The 15,965-nt window shown below is 40.0% G+C and overlaps 1 protein-coding gene across 2 annotated transcripts in view; it reads left to right on the top strand.

Moving 5' to 3' along the window:
- Positions 1-151: 151 nt before the first annotated feature.
- Positions 152-15,965, top strand: part of LOC142074817 (protein hinderin-like) — a 172,752-nt gene continuing 156,938 nt past the window's right edge. For both annotated transcript variants that reach the window (XM_075135696.1, XM_075135695.1), the window contains exons 1-4: positions 152-309; positions 4,187-4,222; positions 5,891-6,030; positions 10,095-10,189. Coding sequence is in view for 1 of the 2 variants with exons in the window: in XM_075135695.1 (XP_074991796.1) it covers positions 198-309; positions 4,187-4,222; positions 5,891-6,030; positions 10,095-10,189 (383 nt within the window). In the remaining variant the exon portion in view is untranslated. The remainder of the gene's footprint in view (positions 310-4,186; positions 4,223-5,890; positions 6,031-10,094; positions 10,190-15,965) is intronic.

Raw genomic sequence — 15,965 nt, 5'->3', positions numbered from 1 at the left:
CGGCCGATGCCTCGGTCAGCCCATGGAGGGCGGGAAGCGTGAGGCGGCCTGACGGGAGTGGTAGTTCCGCGGGAGCGCAGTCCGCTCGTCAGCCTGCGCTCGGAGGACTACGATTCCCAGCATGCCCCTCTCTTCCGCGTTCCGGCAGCGCCCGGCGGCCCCCGGCAGTGGCAAGGAGAAGCCGGCGCGGGCAGCCAATGGGCGGCGAGCGCTGGGGGGGCGGCGGGGGGCACTCTGGGAGTGGCGGTTGTTTCAAGATGGCGGAGCTGGCCGCCGGGCCGGGCGGCGGCGTTTACTGGAGTCGGGACAGTATCCTTCCGTAGGGCGGGGGCAGCTCGGGGGGCCCGCGGCGGGGCCTCCGCCCCGCGGGCTGTGCCGTGGCGGGGGTGCCTGGGCGGCCGGCCTCTCGGCGGGGGTCTCGGGGCGGGGGTCGGGGCCCGGGGGCGGTGTGAGGGGAGCGGGGAGGGAGGGTGCTGGCGCGGCAGGCTGTGAGCTGGGGGTGGGGGGTGCGGCCTGTCGGGGCGTCTGCGTTGGAGTTTTGGTGTGGAGGAGGCTGGAGCCGGTGCGGGGCTGTGGGACGGGTGGGGTTTTGTGTCCGTGGCGCAGGGAGCCTGGGGGCTCCGCTCGCGAGTGTGGGGAGCGCGGCCTGGGGAGAGAGGTTGGGCATGTGCCTGTGTGCAGGGAGTGGAGAGTTACGTGGGAGTTAAAAGCAAAGGTGGCCTGCAAGAGGAGGGAGAGTTGGTGTTCACCTTCTGTGTGACCTAGCTGTGAAGTCCTGGGGGAGGTAAATATGTAGGAGATGGGGGAACTGGGTTCAGGTTATAGAAACTTGCAAGGGAATCAACAGAGAGAAACTGAGGCTAGAGGCTGAACAGGCAACAAGAAAAAGATGTGTCTTTTGTGACTGGCATCTAAGCTTGACTACAAGCATAACATTTAGGGTGAGCCTGTGGGGGACCTGGAGGCTGGGGGGCTCTATCTGTGACGGACAAGTGGAAGGCTGTGGTGGCTTCGTCTGCAGAAGACATGCAAGCTCCAGTTGTGGGAGACTACATGGGGTTGGACACGTAGATGGAGTAGGTGGTGGTTGTGGTGTTGGGGATTCAGCCTGTAAAAGCCTGGCTAGAGAGAGATGCGCTTGCGTGATTCAGAGAACCAGAAGGAGTTGGCATTGATGTTTGGGCTCATGTGGCTGAGTTAGAGGCTCAGCCACTTGAAGTCATTACGGTGGAACTGGCACACTGGCCTGCCAGAAATTTAGGAGTTGACAATTTAGCTGTAGATATGAGGGACTTGAGGCATTGCTGTTGCTCACACTGAGAGTGGGATTCCAGCATCAGCTAGAAGTGATTGAAAGGAAGAGTACGTGTGTGCTCTTGTACTTATGTTTGATTGCACACCCAGTGGAAAACAATGCACAAACAAAATGGGCCAACCATCCAGTGGACTGTTTAGGGAGCACGTTGTTATGTTTTCCCATTTGTGTAAGGAAAAAAAAAATTGCCTACAACTTTCTCTGTGACATGATAGGGTGAAGGTTGGTAGTCACATATCAGATTTGTTGCCACGCTATCACTGCTCTGTTCAGTTGTGGAAGTGTTGATGCAGTTACAATGACAGTGTATTTTTATCAATGAACTATTGGGGTGACAGGTTGTTTCCCATGATTAAATATGGTTTCTTGAGCCCAGCAGTGGCCTTATGCAGCATGATATTCCAAGGAATGAGGCTCTTCCTGACAACTGTTTCCATTTTACATGTTTTTGCAAGTAGGTAGTGTTGCCTCTGATCTTGGAAAAGTTTAAATACCCGGAAATGCATATGGCACAAAAGCAAATAATAACGGCTGCTTTCAAAAAAGGGGGGTGGGAAATGTGGTAGATTTGGTAATGCTGGTTTAATAGCTTTGGAAAACTGAACTTCTCTCTGTCATTGCTGACTAGATACAGCACGGCAAGGCAGATGCACTGTTGCTTGCCGTAGGGGAGCCTACAACATCATGGGATGTTCAGTTTCTCCGATGCCTGTGACGACTGTCTCTACTGTTGCCTTGAACATTAGCGATGGTGGTACAAGGTTTATAAGGTGTATAGTCACCTTATAGGGAGTCTTGAGAGGCACGTGGCAGTGGATTAATGTTAAATGGTTGATGCTGGTTCTGCCCCCGGTCTTTCACTCTGAGGCAAGGATGTTGGACCTGTTCATGAATCAGTTCCTGAGTCACTGCAATTTTCAGTCCAGCTGATTAAGGTAACCTGATTTGCATTTGGTTTATTCTAATATAGTAGGCTGCAAAACTTCATGGGAGAGTGGTCCTGGTAGCTGGGGGGAGTTACAGCAACAGCTTTGACTAATTTTTTCATCCTACTACTAGGTATCTATCCACAACACTGCCAATACTGGAGGCAAACTTCAAAAGCCGAATGTGTTTAGGCAAATCTGTTTTATTTCCTATAGCCACGTGTTGACGCACAGGTTAACCATATGTCAGTTGAGAAAGCAATTGCCTGTGCTGAGGTTTGTTATTTCCTTTAGTAGTATGAGTTGGAGATACTCTCCTCAGTGTTCTGCAGATTGCTGTCGTAGTTGCGCTGACATGGCTGTTTGGGCTGGGCTCTGAGCCAGACTTGGACTTTTGATCTACCTTGGTGCTTTTTGGAAAGAGGGGACACAGTGCTTTACTTTCAGAGTTTATTCAGCTTCCTCACCTGATTCATGGCATGACCCCACAATGCGTTGTGACAGCTAGAGGTAGCAGGCTGCAGCTTATGGGTGAGAACAAAAGTGTTCTCAGCGTTTGTTGAGAGAGATGGCTTTGACAGTAGCACTAAGTGAACATATTCTCAAACTGGTGTGAGACTGATGAGTGATAATTGTTTACAAGTGATAAAGTGGATCAATGAGATCACAAGTGAGCCTGTGATCAAGCCCTTCTAGTGTGCCAGGTACCAGTTGTGTGATGGATAGTGGGTATTGGTTGAATTTGAAGTTGCTGTCCACAGGGGGAAGCTTCTAGGCTGTTGCTAATTTTCTCCACCTTGTGATAATTTATTAAATTAAGTTTTTGAGATGGTATTATCAAAATCAAATTTTGGTCAAGGCAGGAGTTTGTATAGGTTAATTGAAATATTTTCACAATTTGACTTTATTGTATGAAGACAACTGCAAAACCTTAAATGCATTTATCTGTAAACAGTACAGAAATTAGGTAATTGAGTTAATTGGCCAACCTTAGAAGGTTCAGGAAAGTAAAGGGGTATAAACAAAATATAGTGGAGCAGAATTTTGTGCCCTGTGCTTTTGTTTTTCACTTTAGTATAATGTTAGTTACTTATGTGGGAATAAAAATCTTTATGTTCAGCTAAATGAAACTGTCGCTTTAAGGAATTTACGCCCTTCCCTGAACTGTATTGAGTCCTATTTTTAGTGACTTCTAGGAGGTGAGGATTCAAGTTCAGTGACTGCTAACATAGCACAAATAATACAGTGCCCGGTCTTTTGTGATTTTTAAAGTGTTTTCTGCAGTCAAGTAATTTAATAGGTAAAGCCCTGGGTAATTTGAAAGTTCTTGAAATAGCTCTTTTTTTTTTTTTTTTGAAACTACTTCAGAACAAATCTTGGTCTTCTTAGAGAAAATCAATCCTCAGGCTTTCATCTGTTACTCATCATGTGATGATCAGATGAGAATGACCAACTTCCTTTGAAACCTTTTGCGTTTATCCTCATTTATGTTTCTTAGAATATATTGTACAAAATGTATATTCATACTGCGATGAAATACACTATTTTGGAATTTGTCTTCCCTACATATCAAGAGGTTCCTTATATAATGATAACCTGCTCTAATTTAAATAAATATTATTACTTCATTATCTTAGTAATTGCACTTGCAACTGGGGCTGGTCCCTGGGATCTTTTGTGAAGGTGACCTCTGAGATAATCTTTACAGCCTGAAAGTTAATACATAGTGAAGAAGGAGTAATGCTTTCTGTTTTAGCAATCTGTGCATTGTTTGTTTTTTCTAGTCAAGTTTTTCTTGCTTTTGGTGCTCCTAAAGTGTTGCCAGTTCGTTTTCTTATTAACAGTCTTTTAAAATTAAGAGCCAAAATACTTATTTTTATAGTTCTCTTTAAAGGGCCAAGCTTGTTCTCTTTTTGTTTATTACCTTTAACAAAGCCACATGCAGTTTCTGATGAAGAACAGCCAATGGTATCTGTTTCAGGTATGACCTTCTAATAGCTGTAAACAGAGGTTTTCCCTAAATGCTAAACTTTACAATGTCTTTTCAGGTACATGGTTTGTGTACTTAAGTGTGTAAGGTACAGAGTCATCACAAGTTGTAATGGGACATACAGGATCACAGCAGAGGGTTTCTGCTCTGCTGCTTAGATAAGCATATGGTGTAAGATGAACAGTTTCAGGGGAGTTGTTTCCATTGCAGGTACAGCATAGTTTTATCCAATCTATAAGGTAAGCTGAACTTTTAATGTGGTCTCCAAAGAATGCTGAAGCATTAGAGATGTTCAGGTCTTTTGTAAATTTTGAAGAGAACAATTAAAATGAAGATTCATTGTGTAAAGAAAAATCAAATTTTTTTTTGATTCGTTCTCTTGACCTTGATTTACTGAGTGCATGCATGTGTATATCCCTGGGGAAAAAGACGTGTGTTCTGAGTCCCCCTTCAGAATTTTCTAATTATTTTCAAACACAGCTTTTACAGTGACACCAGGTCCTGAAAACATATCTGGAGATGATTAACTCTGGTAAAATTGTGTATATGTCCAGAGTATGGCCAGCAGTTACAAATTTTGAGGAATCCTACTCTCTAGGATTGGAGTAACATGGTTACCCTTCAAAACTACTGGCCAAAGAGCTCTGTTAAAAATCTCTGCGTGTGTTTTGTAGCTAGCCTAGTTCAAGACAGGCGATGTCAGATTGCTATACTCTGTGCCCTGGAAAGAAAACAGTGATCCTACGTGATGGATCTTCCTACTTCCTTGGAAGAGAATTTCAGAAGCATTGTTTTCCCTTGTGTATGAGCATGGAGATGTTAAAGCTTATAATTTAGTCCTTTCACTTGAATTGCTGGCATACTTCTGAAATTCATTACCCAAATAAATGTAGTCTATCTGCTAGTATAAAATCAATATTTTTTGGTTCAAAACCTTTTGCTCTTCTCAACAGTCAAAACTCAAACCTTCAGGCAGTACCAAGAAACTATTTGCTTTCATCTGGCCCTGGGAAGATTTAGTGTTAGTGTCAGTGTTGGCGCTTTATAATTGCAGCACCAGGATTTTCAGTGCTTTAATGTTGTTACCGTTGGTAGGGGTGAACTAATTCTACTTGTGGCAGAAAGCTTTTTACAGATGATCTGTGGAGTGTGCACTGCAGTGTTACCTTACTCGTATGTCTTGAAAGAAACAAACAATTAGCCTGAGCAATGAGTAGGTTGGCTGTATAACAGAAAAGAGTTATATTTTACCGTATGAGTGGTACTTGGAACAGCATTACTGCTGCTTGGTTCCTCATTGTCTTTGAGTGTCAAAGCAGAAGCTCAATTTTATGCTTTTGCACCTTAAACAAACACAGGTTTTTGCATTGAACCTCAGTCAGAAGACAGCATGTGCGTTTCAGAATTTACTTTGATGTTCATGTGGTTGGGTGCACTTCAGTGCCATGCACCTCTTTTTCTGCTGATATATTCATCTTAATAAAGCTTTGTATGGAGTGAGAGGCTGGGGGGAACTGCAAACATATACCCGAAATGCTCACTGTTTTCAAAAAGAGCTGCTAAGGCAAGGATGCCTTTTGGAAGTCCTGTTGCAGGAGGCAAGAGAAAGGTCCCTTTTGACTTTATAATCTGTGTGTTCTGCATGTCTTTCATCTACAGGAGTGTCTACAAAAGGAAATTTAAGAAGAAGGTATTTGCCAAAATATCAAAAAAGTGAAACTGAGCTAAAGGTGCCTGTATCTGTTGCTTCTGTTTCCATGGATCCTGTTAGAAGCACAGGAGATCTGACAGGGCAGCAGGTAAGTAAAGGCAAATTTTTCTTGCTCTTAAGAGTGCAGATAATAGAAAAATGGCAGAAAATCTTTAGATTGGAAACTTTTAAACAGTTTTGGAGTACTATTATTTTTGCAATCTCTTAGACTTTTTGCCCACTTACATGGTGGCTTGCTGGCAGAATTTACTTTTCCACTGAGATCACTTGCCCACCTAAAGACAACAAAGGCTGAATGTGCTAATTTATGTAAGAGGTATGTAACTGGGGCTATGTAAAACAGATTATATATATTTCTATGTGTGTGTACAGGGAGAAAGTGAGTGTAGCTTTGAGTAGCCCCTAATCTGTATGTTACTAGCCAAACATGCAAGAAGTTGTGTTTCAGTCTATTCAGTTTCATTGCTCTAGTCATATCACTTAGAAACAAGACTTGTAAAATTCTTTTCAGAGACCTTTTTGTTGTGACTGCTCATGTTAGCAGGGCAAAATCACTTTCTGTTTTTGATAGTAAAATTTACAAATGCATCTGAGTAGTAGGAGTAGCTTTGTCAGTTGACATTATCTTTGGCTCTGCTTTGAATTGTCCGGTCTACTCCTGTGACAATAGGTGACACTTTTCCTACAGTTTATTGCATTAGAAATTTCAAAGCAGTGGGCTTTCCTTCGGAAGATTATTCTGTATTCTGATAGGTCATGTGATATTTAGAAATCTGTTGAGAGGTGCCATTTTTCTAACATGATTTGTATAGTACAGTGACTACGTAAGTCATTTGAGTACTGTTAAGTCTCTTGCCTAGTAGTCATCTTGGGCAAGTCTGTAAGTCACTAGGGTTTGGTATCTTCCCACTTACAGGGAGGATCTAAAACTTTTGACTGCTTCTGCATCACTGTTGTATTGTCATGCAGTTAAAGCTTGTTCTTTGCCTAGGCTAAGATGTCCTTCTCTGTGTTTTCTGTGTGCTGAGTAAATGCCGTGTGCCTCACATGTACGTTCAAAACTGTGATGTGAAGACAGAGCACTCAATTCTCATTGCTTTGACAGTGTCATTGCCCTTCGAATCCTTCAGCATGACACTCATAACTAGTATTCATTTTTAGGGCCCATCCTGAACTTGTCCCTTTCCATTTCTCTCGTTATCAGTACCTGCTTTTAGGAGGCTGGTATGTACCTCCACTTTGCAAATGATGCTGTTCAGTGACATGCAGAGACATTTCATGAATAGCCCCTGTTATGCAGAATCTTTATGTAGAAGCATCTCTTCAGAAGTATCTACAAGCCCGCTGCCTCATAGACGCCTTCATATGTCACTTTAAAATCTGTTTTGTTGTATTATGTGTTGTTTGCATTACTTTGCCTTGTTTAGAGAATTTTTACTCCTTTTTCCCTGTGAGAGCTGTTGGGGTAGAAATAGGCTTTGTTCTTTTCATACAATGCCTAATATACCAAATCTTGATTTGAGACTCAAATGTGCTTTTATAATATTGACAATAAAATGGGTTCAAAGCTTTTTCCTCTTTTCTGTCTTTTTTAGCTTTCTGTTTTTCTCTTACCTTGCCAAATCCTCATGGAAACTTTGTGCTCTAATGTTGAAGATAAGCTCGGAATTACTTGAAACAAACATACATTTTACTTGTTATGGAAGAGGAAGGTTTCACAAAGCTTTTTTGCAAGGAGTTTTCATCACTAGCAAAACTTATTTTCTTCAAGGTGTTGTGTATGTGTCTAGGGAGAGCTGATTGCTTTACTTTAACATACTTTACATTGTTGTACTGGTAGGTAGGTCACCATTACGATTTACTAGAATCCTCTTTTGAAGAGAGTGGATTGAGTTTTGCTCTAATATGAATCTCGGCAGAACTGATTTACCTTTTCTTCATTCAGATAGACTTGAGTACCACAAAGGAGGATGAGAGTTTTGAAGAAGTCTTGCTAGCTCTGGAGCTTTTCTGGTACTTTTAATAAATCAGTGGTTTGCTGTACTGGTCTTGACCAAAATTTCCCATCTTCCTACTTACCATTTGACAGAAATTGTCTGCTTCTCTCATGCAGATTGTTATCTTCCAAAGTGTGGTTTATAAAGTGAGAAAATCTTCCATTTATGTAGCACATTTTGTCCAGAAAATACTGAGTTACGAAACCTACCTTGAGCTGTGTAGAAAGGACAGAAATCTGGAAAAAGGAGACTGTACAGCCTTGGCCTATATTTCATTTATCATCTAGTTTTGATGGTGGAGCTGTTGCTGTGTATAATTCCACAGCTTCATTTTGACATGTGTTATGGTAGAAGCCTGCCTTTGAGAATTTTTTGTGTGCCATCTATCCATATCTGTGGGTGACACAAAAAAGCACAGACTAACTTTTCAGATTTTCCTCTTCATCCCGCAAATGTTTGTCTGACAGTATGTACATAGGTTTGGGTAATAACTTGAGGTACCTTCTGTTAAAATCTCCTTCACTAATGTGATCAAGCTTCTGCCTCTTTTTTGAGTTAGAAATGTCTTTTCTTAAAGAAGTTCCATCATCTAGCTGCTAAAAAAAAATAATTTTCAGAGTTTTTAGTATGGAAAATGGAAATCCTTCAACCATATGTTTAGTTGAAGTTAAATTTGGTTAAGTTAAAGTAATTTTCTCTTCATTTGTATGACTGTAAATAGCATATGTTTGGGAAGGAAACTGTGAAATCAAATGTCCCCTTGAAAAGGCCTGAAGTCTAATTTGCCTTGTAAAACTCCATTATTTTTTTTTTCCCCTGAGGAAAATACATTGAAGTTAAAATAAGAGTGTACTGAAGGGTCAGGTGGGTATAACATGAGTCTGTATAAAATCATCACCTCTTCCAAAAGCGACATAGTCCTTTAATTGTTTCAAACCACTGTTCAAGAAGCAATTAGCTAAGAATGGAAGGGGGCACTTCCTCTCTGATGTGTGTAGGTCTGCTGTGATTACTGCTAATGAGGGGAGAGAAGCCCACTGTTTGCTCTGTATGCTCCGAGGTTGTTCTGTGCTGTATTGTGTTAACTTGGCCAAACTGCAAGGCACTTGGTAGCATTCTTGTATCTCGTGTTAAGCACTGTATGCGCTCAGGGAGGTTTGTAATATATGTAGGCTTGTAAAAGTCTAAACTGAAAATAAATAAGTCAGATTAAGTGGAAATATTTAAACTTGCTAAAATCTTGGACAGAATAGCAGAACTCTTACTGCTGCTTTCATCTTGGGATTCTTATTTTATGCTTATTGCTAGCACTGGAGAACTGAGTCACCGATGACAGAAGTTTTTGATAAATAAAAACAATTTAGAACTTAGAACTGTTTCCTGCTTGGAAACACCCAAAATAGGTAATGTTGGTAACCTCAATAATACAAGGGAGTGTTGCAAACACAAACGGCAATATGCCCTCTGGTGGACATTGATAACAAATACTGCAGTTCTCCATAACAGTGTGATGAAGGAATGCATTAAAATAACTGAATTACTGCAGTACGTTAAAGATTTGTTTTGAGAAGGAGTAGTAAGTACGAAGGTAGCAAATAAGTGGTTAAAAACAAATGGTAGTGACATGTGAAAGGGTGTGTACTTTTCTGTGGATTAAAAAAATCCTTTGAAATAAGGACTTACCATCTACTAAAGGTATATTGCATACCTTTTTTGCTGTTTTGTATGCTTTGGTCATAAACACTAAGGCGGAATGTTTTTTTTCTTACTCTTTATTTTAGGATCCTAATATAATAAAGTTTGAACTTAGATTTGGATATCGCTGCACTAGATTTCCAAGTCATGAGAACCTACTGCCCTTTATCTAGGATGAATCAGTGAATAGTGTCTGTCTTAAAACTTTACCCAGCATGTTTAGTATTGAAGCTAGAGCTTGCATTAATTACAAGTCTCTTAAAAGAATTCTCTACAACTTGGTAATTTGTTTTACTGAACTGTAGTTATATTTTAAAAAATATGTATTTTATTTCCAGTTGGAATTTGTCTACTTTCAACTTCTAATTATTAGAAAGCATGTTGAAATGCTTTTAATATCTTATGAAATATTTGTTCTTCTTTAAAGAGTACTTTCTAAAATGTTACTTTAAATTTTCAGGTCACTAATGACCGAGGAATGAAGAGTGCTTCTTTAAAGGATTTGTGTCCTGAGGACAAGAGACGCATTGCAAACTTAATTAAAGAACTTGCCAGGTAAGAATAAGCATCTCCTGAAAATGCATTACGTTTAAGGAGAGTCATTCCTCTAATTAACGTCAAGCAATGTAGAACCGCATTATGGAACTGAATATTTGTATAAGGTGATTTTTCTTCCTGGAAGAGCTATGAACAATGAAGCAGCCTGATCGTTTTTTCCTTGCTTCCTGACCCAAAATCCCCTAAACGTATTGAAAACAAAAGCCAAAGTTTTGTGACCTGCAGTAGTTCATTCATGTGAACCTAGTCACAGGGCTAGGGTTTTCTTTGCTGCTTGTATCATATGCTTTAAATAAACACATGTTGTCTTTTGGAAATGACAAACTTTGTTGATATGAAACTTTGTAGTGCTTATTTGGCAGGAGTAAGCTTTTATATGGAAATCCAGGTTAAAGGTGGATTGGTGATCTTGTGGCTGAAATACGTTAATCAGTATTTGCCCGTGTTTGCACATGTAGAGCAACAAAGAATCCAGTATAATTTTAACTTACCTAGCCAAACTTTCTTTTGCTTTGATTAATTTCTTCAAGTTCTCCCTATTCTTTGGAAGGAGGGGCAGAAATAGTGCAAGTTTCTCAGCTTTAGCAAAAGTTTTTTTTTCTAAATTTCATTCTAGTACTAGTTGCATTCACGAAGATAAATTAAGTGAAAAATAGGTTGAATTTGAGTGAGGAGATTTTTCTTCCCCTCTGTGTCCGTAACACTTCAGAATCTCTGGAAATCTGCTTCTTACGTAGTGACTGTAAAATTGAGAAGGAGCACATGGGACTTGAGCAGGCTTTCGCACAATGTCAGAGGGGAAAGTCTTGTGAGATGATCTCAGGTCCTTTGGGCTAAAAGTTAGTGTCCACACTAAGAATTTATAAAGGCAAAGTTTTTCTAGAACAAAATGCAAATTCTCAGCTATTAATGAAATGCTTTTTGCCATAGATTTCATATGTCTGTGCAATAATTGGCAAGCATTACTGTCCTTTTTCTTTTTATATAGGAAAATTTGGGCAGAGAAATTAAGTTACTTGCTCAAGGTCATGCAATAAGTCTCTGGTGCAGCTAGGAATATTTTCTCTCTGATTATCCTCATCCAGTGAACCATTTTGCCTGCTAATAATTTGTACCAATATAGGATTTCTTGCTATACAGTATTTCAGTAATTTCTGAAGTTCTTCATGCTTGCAACTCTATTTTATCCTACCTCATGTGTTAGAAAATGTCTAGTTAAGGGTGTCATAAAGAGTAGATTGCTGGGAAGCGTGGTTACAAATTGTCAGATGTTGGAGCTATTCGGACACTGTTGCCACTGTTGATATATAGAGGTATATTCTAATATTAAAAAAAGCCTTTTATTACATTGTTCCTCATAATACACTGCTCCCTAGTGAATAGTAGTACACTAACTCATTTGAGCATGGGATTCTTCTTAAATCTCAGATGCTGTGATTTTTCCCTGAGGACAGTTTGATATTTCTGCCTGACATTTCTTTGAAGAAAAATAGAAGGTGCAGCAACATTAATTTTGAAAAGTAAAATTAGTGGAACACTATTATTTTATACTTACTTCTCTTTTATTTTTAAACCTAATCATTTTTTTATTGGATGTAATTAAAAGTCCTTTGCAGAGTAATAGGGAAGTTGAACTTTAATTCCGCTCACCTCGTCACTTTTTTAAAACTCTCCATAATTTTCATCCCTAGTTGTGCAATGACGGAGGGTTTTTACATGCAGTAGAACATTCTTTGCTATTTCAGAGAAGAAAAAGAACGAGCAGAATGCTGAAAGTTTTCCAGGAAGACTGTTCTGCAGTAAATAATTGGAATAATAAAGATCTCACTTGACCAGAGCTATGCTTCACTGTTCTTTATTTTGCTGCTATTTATGAATGAAAATGGTGGTAGTTGGGACTAATTCTTGCACGCTTATTGCGGGATGGTGGACAGAAATAGACTGGCCTATAACCATCTGCATGAAGACAGTTTTAAAACGGTAAAATTCTGTCTGTGTGGAAACCAGTGGCAAAATATGATTAACTCCTGGGGCTTGAATTTCAACCAAGTCTTGCTTGAGCAGTTCAGGTTATTGGTCTTTCCCCGACTTTTGCGACTGCTGAAGGAGAGCTAACGTACTTTTCTTTCTGTTCCTATTCTTAATTCTTTTCCTCCAACTCTCATTCCCAATGCACTTTTGAACATTGGGAAGGTGTGTGCCTATGCCTTAGCTAATATGCTGCAGGGAGAGACTTTTTTTTGGTGTAAGTAAATTCTAACGCTGGCTATATTATTCTCCTTTCCTTTGAGAAAATCAGTTACTGGGCTGTAATGCTCTGCTGCTGGGGATTCCGGTGGCTGACATCAGGTTAGCTGTTCGAGACTTTATGAAATTGAATTTTGAGGCAGGGTCGAAAGAAAGGACTCAGCTGTATCCTTTCTAATCCTCCTTTCTCGGCTAAATAATCTTAGTTTTTGCTCTGTGCTGCCACCTGTAAATCTAACCATTGTTTTGCCTTTCTTTGAACATATCCAGTCTATCTTCCCTCTTCAGGTGAAAAGAGAGAGGCAAACTGAATCCAAAGTTTAAAAGACTCAAATGTTGTGAATGTTGTGGGTTTTTTATTGTGTCAGCAGATTCTTTTTCAAATTGTTTTTGTAGGGGAATTTCTGAGTAGAATGAGTCCTGCCTATGAATGGCAAAGTGTTTTGTGAGTAAATGGGAAATTCTTGAGTGTGATCAGCTGTTATATTCAAAAACAACCAGCATGGCACCTTTGTGTTTTCAGCAAGGTGCTGCTGGCATGGTGGTGAAAGTGGCAGGCACGGTAAGAGCAAATTTTAGCTCTCCCTACAAGCAGAGTCTTTTTAAGAGGCATAAAGGACTTTCTCTGATTTTTTATTACTGCAGGCTACTCCTGAAGCAGTCATCAGCTTATGTAATGAAATGAGCAGTGACATGGTGAAGGCACTGAAAGATTCCTACCCTCGTGCTCTGCGCCAATGTCAGGACACATTAGCCTCTTCCAAGAGGGAGCAGCGCAAGGTCCCCTGGGACCGAGCCAGTTGACTGTTGAGCATTAAGGATTTGCTAGACACCATACTGAGAATGGTTACAAAGTATTCTGGAGTGAAATATTTTAACTGATATGCAGATTTTGAAAGCGCTCTCTGTCTTGGCATTTGGCTGAATGGAGGTCGTAGCTTTCTTTGCAAAGAGAGTGAGTGTCTGCTTGCAAGCATTCACCTCGCTCCTAACTGATATAGTACTGTGACTTTCTGGCTCCTGCTATGACTCTACATCATAAATACTTCTTCCCTGCCTGCACAGTTCACATATGCCTGTACAGCTTATATATGCAATTTGCTTTTGAATGAACAGAGGCATTGACTAAGTGACGTAGAATGGTTCATGAAAGTTTAATTTTTGCGTTTAGTGGTGAGAATTGCTATCTAACTACTTTGTATTCGCTCTTTCTTCAGATAAGATAACAGGGAGCCAGCTTTCTCCATGTTTGTCTTTGCAAAGAAATCTTCAAAAGTGATTTAGGTAGAAAGGTATCATAATACCCTTATCCACCCAAGGGAGGGAGTGATTGCCTTTTTCAAATGAGATACAAGATGGTTTTTGCTATCTCATTAGTGTCTTTCTGGCAAAGACCATTGGCATGCCCAGAATGACTTGTACCCAGCAGCTAGTGAAACAGCCTTCAGACAGCCCTTTGTTCCTTATTGAGAAAATGCTTCCTCCTTCCCAAGACCTTGGATTTCTAAATCCTTTGTAGGGTGCTGGCAGTCTGGAATGCTAGTCTTTTCTACTGGCATTGCTTTATGGGGACTTTTTATCCTGATATAAAGATGAAATTGACCAACTAAAATTGAAATTTTTCCAACAAAAGGTGAAAATGGGAATCAAAACAGAAGGTTAATTTGGTTACAGAACTGGAAACCATTACAAAGGAGGACAGTAAAACTACTGTAGCGTATATCTGCTGTTTAAGTGTTTTTCTTCCAGCACTTAGGATCTTTGAAGGACAACTTGCCTATGGAAGCCCGTATTACAAATCTGCAGTGTTTGGCCTCTTGGGTTGCCTTCTCTCCTGGGTTACACTACCTCATATTTAACCAAACTGTTAACTGGCTTTAACTTCAATGTCAAGATCTTTTCTTTTTTTTTTCTGTGCTACTTTAGGAGACAATGTTGTGCTGCAGTTCTCTTAATTGGTCAGGCAGTGAGATTGCAAATGAGATATCCCTAAGCTTGTCTGGAAATTACTTCTTGTTGATAGGTAAAGCATGCCTAGGATTATTGTATCACCAATCACACTTACCTTTTGTGCTTAAAAAGACATTTGTAGCTATAAATTCATGCTGTGAGATCTAGTTTTGTATTATTTTGCAAGTTGCATATAATAAAATTTATCCATTGTGCAGCAATTTCAATTATATTTTGGGATCGTTGGGGTTTTTTGTTAATTTTTTTAATATGTACAAACTGCCCACGATATTGAGTAAAATGTATCAGATTTGTGAACAGTGTCCTTAGACAAAAAATGCTGCCATTCTCTCTTCCTGCAGTGCTGGTATTAAAAGTCATTTTGTTGCTCAGTTCTGCCAGAGGCATGTTGTGATCAACTCTGGCATGAAAACTTGTTTCACCTTTTTGGAGCGCATCTTTCACTTGGAATACCTGATTTCGTTCCATGGATCCTGCGTGTGCTGGGCTCTGCATGATGCTCTTATCTTGCTCCTTGCTCCGTTTTTCCTCCCCCTGTGGTCTTGCTGTTCCAGACGCCATTCTTTGCTTGGAACGTAAAACCTGTAGTTTTTGAGAATGGTCACCAAAATATTTTCATATTTGCTAGCTAGTTGGCAGACTAATATTAATCAGGTGAGTGTTCCCTAAAAGATAAATGTTCCCAATGAGCATAGGACTGATCAGTGAAGTTTCCAGTGTCCATGTCCCTGCTTTTCTGCTTTTTGATTTTGTCTTCTGTTTTAACTTGTTCAGCCACAGTTCTTAATGCATTCAGATTTCTTTTGGTAAAAGCTCATTTTTTTCTAACATTTTAAAAAACAGAAAACACTATTTTTAATTTGCTTTTTCAGCTCTTCTTTTCTTTTGTAAAGACTGTAAGTGCCTTCAGTCAGGAAGAGTTCTTTTGAGTTTTGTCCCTAGCGTAGTGTTGATGTGAATATTATCATGGCTCTTTCTTGTGCATGCCAGTTTTTCATTAGACAAATAAAACTTGAAGTGCTGTTGACCTGTGCAGTGCTTCAGAAATTCCACCTGGAGAGCATCAATCCTGCTTACTCAGTGGAATGAGTCAGTGTCATCAGCAATCTTGTTGATCAATTCCTTCTTCAGATCAGACAGTCAGAACTACTAGTATCAGCAGTGGACTTGGGAGCACACCATAGTAATTGGAAATGGTGAATTAGGAATTAATTTGAACCCTAAGGCTGATGTCCTAGGAGGGTTTTTTGTCAATATATCTGCATTATGAATTTTTCTTTTCCTTCAGAGGCTCCTGTAAAATAAAATTAAAATCTTTATTTAGATGCATCTAGAATTACATAAACTTTGAAGTGTTGAATTTAAAACAAGTCTTGAACAAATATGGTGTGTATCCTATGACACGAGATAGGTGAATGTAAATTGCATGCAAGGAAATGTTGCAGACGCTGAACAGCAGGAATAGTTCTACCGATTTGTCATCTTTGCTCTCAGCTGTCAATCCTCTATTTGTTCCTGGAAACAACGATAAGGGAGCTGGACACCAGTGTGTTGC

Source organism: Calonectris borealis, chromosome W, assembly GCF_964195595.1.
Source record: "Calonectris borealis chromosome W, bCalBor7.hap1.2, whole genome shotgun sequence".
In the NCBI taxonomy this organism is placed as follows: Eukaryota; Metazoa; Chordata; class Aves; order Procellariiformes; family Procellariidae; genus Calonectris; species Calonectris borealis.
Note: the sequence above shows the minus strand (reverse complement) of the source record. Positions and strands in the feature narration are given on the sequence as shown.